The following is an 11,388-nucleotide window of genomic DNA, read 5'->3' as shown; positions in this document are numbered from 1 at the left end:
CTTTCCAATAGTATAAAACCGCAAACCCACATTTGTCTTCTATAACTTATATTAAAGCGCTTAGCGGTTGTTTGTTTTAGTTATGTATCGTGTAATAAAAATATGAAGATAAACAACCGCTAAGCGCTTTAATATAAGTTATAGAAGACAAATGTGGGTTTGCGGTTTTATACTATTGGAAAGGGTTATAAAATAGTGCACTTAGCGAGGTATGTCGACTCTGTATCTCGGTAACTAAACATGATAAAAATATGATTCCAAGACCAGCCGATGGGGAATTCTTTCCTATTTTAGAATATTTCTCCAAATGAAAACTGGTAATATGCAGCTTCGAGCAGTTTTAGTGATAGGACGGCAGAGCAATCAGCGCTAGCGCCACTTCGGCAGTGCCATCTCGACAGCGACGGCGAGCGACTTTTTTTTCTTTTCGTATTTGGAATCTTTGAAGTTGTTTGTGATAGTGATAGGATCAACAAAAACTCAAAGAACAAAATGCATAATTTTAAAAACAAGGTAGTGTTGATCACTGGCGGGGCCTCCGGCGTCGGTTCAGGAGTTGTAAGGCAACTGATGGATGAAGAAGTGAAGGTAACATATAATTCATGTATTAGTTTTTTCTTCGTACCGGGACAGTCTTAAAAATAATATGTATTTATATTTAGAAGGCGCCAAAAAATTCATCCTGTTAGCTTGCCTAGAGTCTCAATGTACACAATTGATTTTGCGATGTTTCACTGGCAAATATTTAAAAAAGTGTCATTTTCCGAGTCCGTGACTATATTTCCCTACTTAACAATCAGAATCGTATATTTCAGCATGTAGCCATCCTCGACATAGCCAAAGAAGCAGGTGAAGTTTTCCAAGGCGAATTGAACGCGAAGTACGGACCCGACAAAGTTACGTTCCATTTCTGTGACGTCACTGATGAAGAAGTATTCCTGGGGATCATGGCCGAGGTCAAGAACAAGCATGGCCACGTCGACTTGCTTATCAACAATGCTGCTATCATGAATGACAGCTGGCAGACGTATAAGAAGGAAATATCTCTCAATGTGGTGAGTACTAATCTAGATCTGATATTAAATTTTGCTAATTCGGTTGGATCTAGGATTAAAGCCATAACCAACAATATCGTTATGTCGTTAGTTCGGCCTTTGACATAACCAAATATTTATTTGGTTTAGTTTTGGTTTTAGTTTAGTTTCGTGTGTATACTGTTTACTAACTTATTGTTTATTAACCTTGGATGGTTTTATTTTGAAGCCTAACTTTTATAATTGTATCGCCATCATAATAACTATTTAATTTATATCTCTATTTCTATCTTATTTGATTTGTAGTTTATGTATTATATTATACTAATTTGATTTAATTTCCTCTTCCGTCTCTCTCTTTTGCACCACCCGTTATCTTCTCTCCTATCGCCACTCGACTATCTGAAGGTTGTCTGTAAGAGACCGCTGTTTTAGCGATAACACCGCCTGTTGTTACCTACCACTTTGTAACCGTTTTCATTTATGTTTTATTTTTGTAGTGTGCAATTAAAGCATTTTATTATTATTCTCTTTATTCATTTTGATTCTTAGGCTAGGTTTGTTATAATATGATTATAAAAGTAAAATACAAAACCACATACAAAACAATACAAAATATATAAACACATTATAAAAAACCTAACCTAGGGTGCCGCCAGCACCGGGGCAGGGCCCAAGCTGCCGGTGGTTAGGGCTGCAGAGAGAGGAACCGTCGGACTATCCGCGCCGTGTCCAAGATCACCGCCTTCTGCATCTGACCCTTGATCCAACCACCTAGCGAGAGTCTCGAGATGTTGGTCGAGACTCTTCGCTATGAGACCGTTCGCTGAAACCATAACCATATTATTATTATGTCTTTCCCATCACGGAACAATGGTATTCCGGACCTTTGGGAGGCGTGCGCGGGGCCGAAGCCAACACGTAGAGGCCCTTTCGACACTTTAATGAAATGTAAGGGGTACACCGAGCGGATGTTGCCCTTGCCCGTATCATGGGACACACGCAGCGGCAACACCCGCCAGGGTGTAAGGACTATTTGAGAGTTAATGGAATCTAAAATGAACTGGTCTATTTTTATGAAAGTGATGGACTAAATACTGGGCTATGGATAAAAAACCGGACGCCTGCCTAATAAAACGGTATCCAATTTTATTTCCGGCAGACGGTGACTCGTCCCCACAAGATGGGCCCCCACAAAAAGCGACATCCAAGATGGCTCAAGGGCAACACCGGTGTGAGAACTCAAGGGTGTCGAGAGGTGTACACCGCTTTCCGCCCAGTGGCTGTTAAGCCACTGTACCAACTCGCGTCTTATGCAAATTTTCACTTCCACCCCTGGGGCATGTAGCCCTAACGACTCCACTCTGGACGGCCAGCCAAGGCAAGCCAGAGGTAGAGAGTACTGTCCCACCCACCCGCCTTACGGGTAACAGAACTCCCCAGGAGCACTCGGGTACGTGGGGTCGCTGTTCCCCAACAGCTCGCCACAAGCTGCCCTGCGTTGACTGATTGCACTGGTAAAACCAATGGGCGATGGGGTCGTCACATCCCTACGCCAATTATTATTATTATTATGTGTTTCTCCGTTTTTAAAGTCTCGGGTCTTTCGAGCCCGGTCATTTATAAGGCGTGCGTGGGGATATAGATCCAACACGTAGAGGCCGTTTGGAGATATTTGATGTCATGTAGAGCGCCTGCTGGAACCCATTCACAGGTACATGAATAGATACCCGTGAATCGGTTTCAACAGGCATTGGAAACTATTGTAAATAATATGGATAGAATACTGGTCTATGGTTTAAGTTTGGGTGGAAAAAAGACTGGGCTATTGCAGAAAGAAATCGGACACCTGCCATAACACTGTTGGCACAAGTTATCTAGGCAGGCGGTGACTTGCCACTCGGTAGATGGGCACCTGATTCGCCATCGTAGAGACGGCCAGGCGCAACACCGGCATGAGTAGCTCAGGGGTGTCGAGAGGTGGTGCTGCTCTTTCTCCGAAGTTACTCGCGGCGTTATGCCCTTTAACACTTCCACCCCTGGAGCGACAGCTCAGACGTTCCTCTCTGGACACCCAATGAAGGCACGCCAGAGCTGAGAGTCCTTCGGGTCCCCTTGGGATTCCACTCCGGCCGGCGAAGACACGCCGGAGACGGAGACCCTGACCGACTCTCGGGAACACTCGGGTCCGTGGGGTCGTCACTCCCCAACAGCTCGCCACAAGCTGCCCTGCGGGCATATTATTATTATTTTTCTCTTTATTCATTTCAATTCTTAGGCTAGGCTTTTTTATAAAAGTAAAATACAAAACCACATACAAAACAATACAAAATATATAAACACATTATAAAAAACCTAACCTAGGGTCCAAGCTGCCGGTGGTTAGGGCTGCAGAGAGAGGAACCGTCGGACTATCCGCGCCGTGTCCAAGATCACCGCCTTCTGCATCTGACCCTTGATCCAACCACCTAGCGAGAGTCTCTCGAGATGTTAGTCGAGACTCTTCGCTATGAGACCGTTCGCTGAAACGACTAACGGGACAATGATCGTCGAATCAACATCCCACATGGCGGTTATCTCGTAAGCCAAGTCTAGGTACTTACTGGACTTGTCCTTCTCGGCTTTCACGAGATTCTCATCATGGGGGATGGTGATGTCGACGAGCACGGCCCGGCGTTGCGATCGATCTATTATGATCAGGTTTATTGGCTACAATATATTATTATTATTAATAACCTGGATACGAAAGAAATGTAGGATAACAGAGGTGTACATGCTTGAAACTAACACAACGGCGCAACTGTCTCTTTACTTCTGGAACACCCTAATATTTTATCCTCCATAAACCCATCAGTTGATCTAACACGTTACGGCTAAGATAAGTAAGATAGACAACCAGTCCCTTTCCAGAAGGAAGAGAAGAGGAGATAGCCTGTCCTGATACTCTTGCTCGCGAGATACTATCGAGCCCGGACTAATATTGTTAACTTGACCAACCATAATTTCAGATGGCCCTAGTAACCAATTCTCTTAGAGCCCTAGAAATGATGCGCCTCGATGAGGGGGGTAATGGCGGCACAATCATCAACATCTCGTCTGTGGTCGCTTTGTGCCAGCAGCCAACGCTGCCCGTCTACTGGGCTACCAAAAGCGCGGTCCTGCAATTCAGCAACTGCCTTGGAGTGAGTGAACATATCCCATTTTTATCTGACTGCTATGGATTAGGATTGACGTCGTAAATTATTTAAACTAAATTTGCCATAAGCTGAACAATTGCCAATCATGCTTGATTACAGAATCGGAGATGATTAGTTTATGTGAGCAGGCGTCATCAAGGGCCTCTTTGTTTGCCCGAAAATCAAAAAATACTACTCGTATAGGCAACTCTCCCGTTATGGTCGATGACGTAGAGAAGTCATATGACAAGTCTGAGCAAAACCCTAAGTTTCAATGAAGGAAATGGCATCTTAGGGTAAAAGCGCGTTCTTCAAAATAAAAAAGGCATATTTCCATTTTAAAATAACACTAAAACCCACAACCTTTTCCAGATGGAGGAGCATTATAGCAGGTCAGGCGTACGGGTCATTACTGTATGTCTAGGCGTTACCGATACGGGGCTACTCAAGCCGCAGAAGACAGGCCGCTTTGACAAATACTTCGACGCGCAATATGAGGAGTTATTTCCCGTTATGAAATTACAGAAGCAAGTTCTAACTATCTTTAAATTAAGTTTTCAGAGCTTGAATGCTTATTCTTAATTATAGGATATAAGAAAGAAGGAAGTGAGTGCTGAAATGACAAAAGATAGAGAGGAAAGGAAGAGGAAGACGAGTTGTACCGACCCCACGTAACGTGAGATAAGGGTAAGAAGAAGAAAAAGACTTAAGGGTTATATTAGGGCCCGTAACTTTCATGCCAATGACATAAATTTGACGTCACGCTGCATATAGGATGATCCAAGAGTTTTATTTGATAATTAATCATTATTCATCAATAATTTTAATCATGACTTCAAAACTAATCTATTCATACGTGAAATAATTAATACCTACTTGATACGTGAAAAGTAAATTAAATTATTTGTTTATTTTTTACATTCATTTTATTAAATATGTTTGTTACCATATTTGAATAAATTATTAAAACAAAACATATTGTTTCCTTTTCGTTTCATGTATCAAGTAGGTATTAATTATTCCACGGATGAATAGCTTACTTTTGAAGTAATTTGTACGTGATAAAAATTGATTAATGAATAATGATAATTTATTACAATAAAACTATTTGAATCATCCTATATGCAGCGTGACGTCAAATTGATGTCATCGGCATGAAAGTTACGGGCCCTGGTTATATTACAGGTATACAAAATTAATACAGTTTATAGTATTAATACTATTAATTAAATATGTAGATGGCATGAATATGCTATACGGCATGAATATATACAATACTTTCGTAAGTTTCTAAGTGCTAAAATGAATTTAGATTCCGCCAAAATTTATAATTTGTTATAAGTCTCATTTTCCTAAATAATAATGAAACTTGATTTGTTGTAATTTCAGAATGGAATCAGCAGCCAAAGGAATTATAGAAGCCTACAAACACGGAGTGAGCGGCAGTACCTGGTTAGCCACACGAGACGAGCCCGTCAAAGATATCACCGCAGATATTAGGAAGGCGTATGACATACTTGCTGTACATGCAGCACACGAGATATTATAATTTATTACTAAGTATATCCTAGAGGCCAGAATTAGATTTATGAGGGAATAGTTCGACCCGTGCCGCTATGATCCGAATAGCAGACCAGTTTTAGGCATCTGCATCTGCAGCAATAGCTTATTTTCGATTTTGTATTCAGATACCAAGCAGCCTGTATACGACATTTTTGTAGATTTTTTTCAATCTTATTGCATTAAAATGTTTTGTGTTTGTGATTCTTTGTTATTTTGCTGGATATGACGTAAAATATACGTTAGAGATACGAGATCACACATTAGGTAGGCATTTGATAAATAAGTAATAAGTAGGTATATTATGAATATTATGATGGTAATCTTGATGATGTGCAAAAATATAAGCAAGTAAACAGGCAACCTATTTTGCTTGAGGGAAAAGCAATTTTTTTTGTACATACTTACACGAAATTCATGATTAAGTATTATGCTTCTACTTTGAAACGTTTATAAATTACGAAATATTAATCTTCAAATTTGATCAAGAATACGCTGTTAAAATTATTCGGTTTACTCATGTTACAGCGTGGCCTTTAAGATTTGAAAAGTTCCCTTGATTTCTCCAGGATACCATCATAAGACCTGAGTTGTGATAAAAATGGAACCACAACCTATATCCATATGCCGGGAATTTTATTTACGTATCATACCGGAACCTTGTATCATACCAAGGACCTTCAACCATGGTTGATGAGAGCTTTCAATGAAATACGTATTTTGCATATTTATTCATATCACAGAGTTCACTGTACAAAACTGTCATATTGTCATATAATTAATTACACATCATAAAATACTGTTACTGTTATTTCAAATCCTGATATACGTTGCCAAAAGCGGACTCTGGAATGATGCTAGAAAAAAGAAATTACTTAACAATGGAAGTAGGCTCCGATCAGTAATGAAAAAACAAACGAAATAAGTTTTGTTTTCTTAGTGTTATACATACATACATACATACAATCACGCCTGTGTCCCATGAAGGGGTAGGCAGAGCACATGAAACTACTCGAGTTTCAGTGCCACTCTTGGCAAATAAGGGGTTGACTGAAAACGAAACTGTGACATTGCAGTGACAGGTTGCCAGCCTCGCGCCTACGCCACAATTTAACCCATATCCCACAGTCGCCTTCTACGACACCCACGGGAAGAAAGGGGGTGGTCTTAGTGTTATAATTATTATTTATTCTAAATATTCGCCGTAAAGAGCTAGTTGAATTCGCCAAGGACCTGGTATGCACGGACGATGTTATCGGTGTTATCCATGGCGGGCAGGTCTGCTTCGGGTACGTATAGCCAAATTCAAAAACCCTTATTATCGTAATAATATCGCTATTCTTCCGTATTGGCCGGACAGAGCCACACTACGTTTCGATCGGCATCTAGCGTCAACGATTGTCATTTCGGCTAGGCCGGCTGGGCCTTGTTTATACTTTAGCACCTAATCCTAGTTGAAATCGCCAAGGATCTGATAGGCGCGGACGACGTCATCGGTGATATCCCAAGCGACAGGTCTGCTCTGCACCTTGTTTATAGTTCAGTAAATGCTAGTTGAATTCGCCAAGGATCTGGTAGGCGCGGTTGACGTTGTCGGTGATGTCTCTCACAGGCAGGTCGCGTGTGGCCAGCCATGTGCTGCCACTGACCGCTTGCTTGTACGCCGACACTACGCCCGCTGCTGCCGACTCTGCTCTGGAAATTATTTATTTATTTAAACTCTATTGCACAAAAGAAAATTTACACTTAACCCTGGATCTCCAGAAGTGTAGTATTCATAAATGTAAGACCGCAGTTAGACTTCTGATCCTTGAAATTAGTCTCGTAGACTCCAAGAAAACTGATTTTGTAGGGTATATTCAAGGGGGTGGTAGAGGGAATGGCAACACTTTTCATCCTGGCAATCTCAGGTTCCTTGGAACCTGGGAGACATATTAAAAGGATCAAAAGTCAAACGGAGGTCTGACATCTATGATGCATACAACACTCTTCTAGAGGTCAAGTACAAAAGGCAGACCTGCTTATTCAGCCTTGTAATTGACTACCCAGTGATTGTACCTGTAAAGCTTGTCTTGTGTTCGAATACCAAGGCGTGTACATAGTCATGAATACATATAGTCGTTAAGGCTCTGTGGCGAATAATACACAACTGGTACTATCGCACTAATACGAAGAGGAATAGAGACAAGTAACAATATGCTACGGAGCGATCGTCAACGATTATACTTTTGGCTTCAGGTTCAGTAAAGAGCATTTATTTCTGTAAGTAATGAGCATAATTATAGATATACATATGTACTTTTTCCTGGTTCAGGAATCCTGAGTCATGGGTGTTTTGTATTTTACGTATTTTTGTACATACACAAAATAACCTTCTTGAGATTACCATGGGACTTAGTGACTACGGATACAGTTATCCGTAGGATATTCATAATGCTATTTGTTTCTTTCAGGCGTTCTTTTTCACTACCGTAGACATGGGTAGATAAATATGACCAAAAAAATACGATATAGCCTTGTTACCACTAATTGATGTATCTGTAGTTACATCAATTAGTCATGACACGGCAGTACGGTAGAAAATATAAAATCTGTAATGTATTTTCCTTTTAAATAGATAGATTAGATTAGATTTCTTTATTTCATGATAAAAATTACACTATAAATTTGCTACATGTCAAAATTATGTTTATCTTCTATAAGCTTACTTACTTCTGATAATATAATTTAGCTTCAAACGCATCAGCCATGATCTTTGACGTGATGTGTTTGTCGAGAGACCCCAGCTTGGTATCTTTGACCAGCTCGGTGGCCGTGGCTCCGAAGCACACCGTCACCACTCGCACGCCGGTTTGTATGAAGTAATCCTCTTTCTGGAAAAATATTTTTAGTTAGAGAAAACCGTGTGTTATGTGTTAATTACATTCTATTAATTAGTTTAAGGTATTTGAACAATTTCTAGTAATTATAGTAATCAATAAATGTTCAAACATAACGGTAAATTACTTTTTTTCTCATAATTTAATTCACAAAACTACGAGTAGGTTAAAATGATTTACAACATTTTGATTATTTCCCTACCTCCACATTTATGCACAATACTTATGAGACTGCACACTGTCTTAAGGAAAAATAAATACATAATAACCATATAAGTATCATTACATTTTTTAGCTTCGGCTTCCAATCAGATTTAAAATGAAAATCAGAATATTCAACTAGGGTAAACACCATTTATATCTCAAGTCCCTTGCTTTTCATACTATCCCTGTTTCGGTTAAATATTGAGTATGTAATATCAATTGTTATACACATTGGCATTGTGTTACCTATGCCTATTTAAGCACTTACTCCAATGCAGTTACTGAACTGTAGAACAGCGGCCTTCGTGCCAAAATATATGGGCACCCAATGAGATTGCGACAGCGCAGCGATTGAGGAGATGTTTATGACGGTTCCTCCTTTGCCACCCTCATCTACTCTCATTAACTCCAAGGCCTTCAATGTACTTGTTATAAGAGCTGTCTGAAAATATTAAGCATTGAACAACACCTTTTGAGAATTAAAAAAAAAGTCACACGTATTTAAATCTTGAAATTACAGTTTACGAAAACTCAAGACGCTTTTAATAATTTTGTACTTACTTTGCCTCGAGACAGCACAAAAGGTAACATAGATATAATACCTACCTTTTGTATTTAGTTAGGTACAAATTTGTATAAGTATTCAATTCTGCTCGGACAATTTTAAAATACAAACTCACCCTCATATTCATAAACGTTTGCTAAAGTTAACAAGCCGCTAATAATCTGTCCCTTTCCGATGTAAAGGTATGATACAAAAGGACAAACAATTTTTGTCGGCTTGTTAACTATTATAAATGTTTATGAATAAGGGGGAAAGTCTACGCCAAAACACATCAGTGGATACTACAAATACCCTCCACTTTTGAACTATTCTGAACAATATAGATTCACTCTTACCACATTGATTTCAATTTCCTTCTTGTAAACATTAGGAGAATCATTCATAAGTGCCGCGTTGTTGATGACCACATCGATGTTCCCTTGTTCCTTCACCAGTGAGTCAAAGGCTGCGAACAGCTGATCATCGTTTGTGACGTCACAGTGGTGAAATCTCGTTTTGCCAGAATCATGCTTTGAGTTAAGTTCGTTTTCGAGATCCACGCCTGATGTCTCGTCTACGTCCAGAATGGCAATGTGCTGTGGGTCACATAATATTTTGGTATATAAACAACTGCTAGGATGGTCTGTGTGTTTCGTATTTGTAGGTACCTTAAGCTAAACGACATACTGATTGTAAATATTTACATAATTATATACTTTTAGTCCTCTTTCACATTATCCGATCCGATTTCGGTTGTCGGAAGGATTTCAATGGAAAAAAATCAAGATGGCGCGTTCATTCCTGGGACAGAGGATTGGCATTGCCATCCAGCGGGGAAATGTGGCCAGCATTATGGGCACTCTTCCGCAGGGATCGGATTTGGGGGATTTTATTTTGTAGTTTAGTTTATAAGGGAAATTTTAGATATTAGGACTGATTTGTGTGTGTTTGTGTTTAATTTAAGGTGTATTTGTTTTATAATCTGTGTTTTATGAATAATTGGTGTTATAATTTTATGAATAAGACCCAAGATGGCGCCTGTAATGTTTGGGATATCGGTCCTACATCCGATATCGGATCGGATAATGTGAAAACGTACTTATGGTGACGATTACAAACAACACAAAAATATAATAAAACTTTAGGATATTAATAACAAACAAATAACATAAGTGGGATATTTCACCAAAGTGGCATTGACACATTGACACTTGACACTGACAATTCTGTGCCTATTTCTGAGTTGATAATGATAAGTAACATTGTTACTGAGCGTCAACATGTTCTAGTTGAACAGGCAATGAACAGCGAAGTGTCACTGTCCGTCGACAATAAAATTGTCACTATTTTAAAATAGGCCATGATGTTAACTTACTTTAGCGCCTTCTTCCAATACATGTCGCACCATTGCCGCTCCAATGCCGTTAGCGGCCCCCGTGATCAAAACAACTTTATCCTTCCACTCGTACGTCATCCTGCGTCTAAACACAACACCAAACTAACATGGAATCGGTTACTGTAGTCATTATCTTCTCATTAGCATTATGAAGGGGACGGATGCCCAATGCGTGTTAGATAATAAGGACCCATTTAGACGGTACGAGAACTCGCATACGAGTTTTACTACATTGCGGTATTTGATGGCTGTGTAAAATTGTACGTAACCTCAACAGCCTGCAATGTAACTAAAAGGAAGTAAGATTCAATTTAAATAGACAAAAATACTGCAGCTGCTGCGGGCGTAGCACACTAGTGGGATAAAGTCGGATAAACTTTATCGAATACCGATTCTCAACGGAGTCCCTATCGTACTTACAAATAGTTATGTCGTTTATCACGCGACCATGCTTGCCTGCCAGTGTCAATGGGGGCGATTATTGCTTAGGAACTTGTCATCTCTTTCGCCTTGTGCATGGTAAAAAACTGTAACATCTTTAAGCTAAATACGGTGGCAGGTGCAAGATGTCATTTAGGCAAGGAAAAACAGAAAA

The 11,388-nt window shown here is 39.7% G+C and overlaps 2 protein-coding genes across 3 annotated transcripts; one reads left to right on the top strand and one right to left on the bottom strand.

Annotated features, from left to right (window-relative positions):
- The first annotated feature begins 339 nt into the window (after positions 1 to 339).
- LOC125227855 (15-hydroxyprostaglandin dehydrogenase [NAD(+)]-like) lies at positions 340 to 6,575 on the top strand. 2 transcript variants are annotated; one of them, XR_007177226.1, is made up of 5 exons: positions 340 to 588; positions 816 to 1,055; positions 4,043 to 4,216; positions 4,583 to 4,897; positions 5,600 to 5,648. XR_007177226.1 is itself a non-coding variant. In XM_048132233.1 (5 exons), the coding sequence occupies exons 1-5, from the start codon at positions 493 to 495 to the stop codon at positions 5,757 to 5,759; spliced, it is 825 nt and encodes a 274-aa protein (XP_047988190.1). In that variant the 5' UTR covers positions 346 to 492; the 3' UTR covers positions 5,760 to 6,575. The 2 variants fall into 2 exon arrangements, 1 of the variants encoding a protein (XP_047988190.1); XM_048132233.1 differs by having other exon boundaries at positions 346 to 588; positions 4,583 to 4,737; positions 5,600 to 6,575.
- Positions 6,576 to 6,935: 360 nt separating this feature from the next.
- On the bottom strand, positions 6,936 to 11,103 carry LOC125227856 (15-hydroxyprostaglandin dehydrogenase [NAD(+)]-like). Its single transcript, XM_048132234.1, has 5 exons — positions 10,773 to 11,103; positions 9,754 to 9,993; positions 9,122 to 9,295; positions 8,483 to 8,643; positions 6,936 to 7,465 (listed from the first exon to the last, which is right to left on the bottom strand). The coding sequence occupies exons 1-5, from the start codon at positions 10,869 to 10,871 to the stop codon at positions 7,321 to 7,323; spliced, it is 819 nt and encodes a 272-aa protein (XP_047988191.1). The 5' UTR covers positions 10,872 to 11,103; the 3' UTR covers positions 6,936 to 7,320.
- Positions 11,104 to 11,388: the final 285 nt, after the last annotated feature.

This window comes from Leguminivora glycinivorella, chromosome 7 (assembly GCF_023078275.1).
Source record: "Leguminivora glycinivorella isolate SPB_JAAS2020 chromosome 7, LegGlyc_1.1, whole genome shotgun sequence".
Classification (NCBI taxonomy): domain Eukaryota; kingdom Metazoa; phylum Arthropoda; class Insecta; order Lepidoptera; family Tortricidae; genus Leguminivora; species Leguminivora glycinivorella.
The sequence above is the reverse complement of the archived record's forward strand: the minus strand, read 5'-3'. Positions and strand labels throughout refer to the sequence as shown.

Coding starts and splice junctions, on each gene's coding strand:
- LOC125227855 (XM_048132233.1), top strand. CDS start 493: ATGCATAATTTTAAAAACAAGGTAGTGTTGATCACTGGCGGGGCCTCC. Junction 1,056..4,042: donor AGGAAATATCTCTCAATGTG/GTGAGTACTAAT, acceptor CCATAATTTCAG/ATGGCCCTAGTAACCAATTC. Junction 4,217..4,582: donor AATTCAGCAACTGCCTTGGA/GTGAGTGAACAT, acceptor AACCTTTTCCAG/ATGGAGGAGCATTATAGCAG.
- LOC125227856 (XM_048132234.1), bottom strand. CDS start 10,871: ATGACGTACGAGTGGAAGGATAAAGTTGTTTTGATCACGGGGGCCGCT. Junction 9,994..10,772: donor TATTGGAAGAAGGCGCTAAA/GTAAGTTAACAT, acceptor TGTGACCCACAG/CACATTGCCATTCTGGACGT. Junction 8,644..9,121: donor AGTTCAGTAACTGCATTGGA/GTAAGTGCTTAA, acceptor ATATTTTTCCAG/AAAGAGGATTACTTCATACA.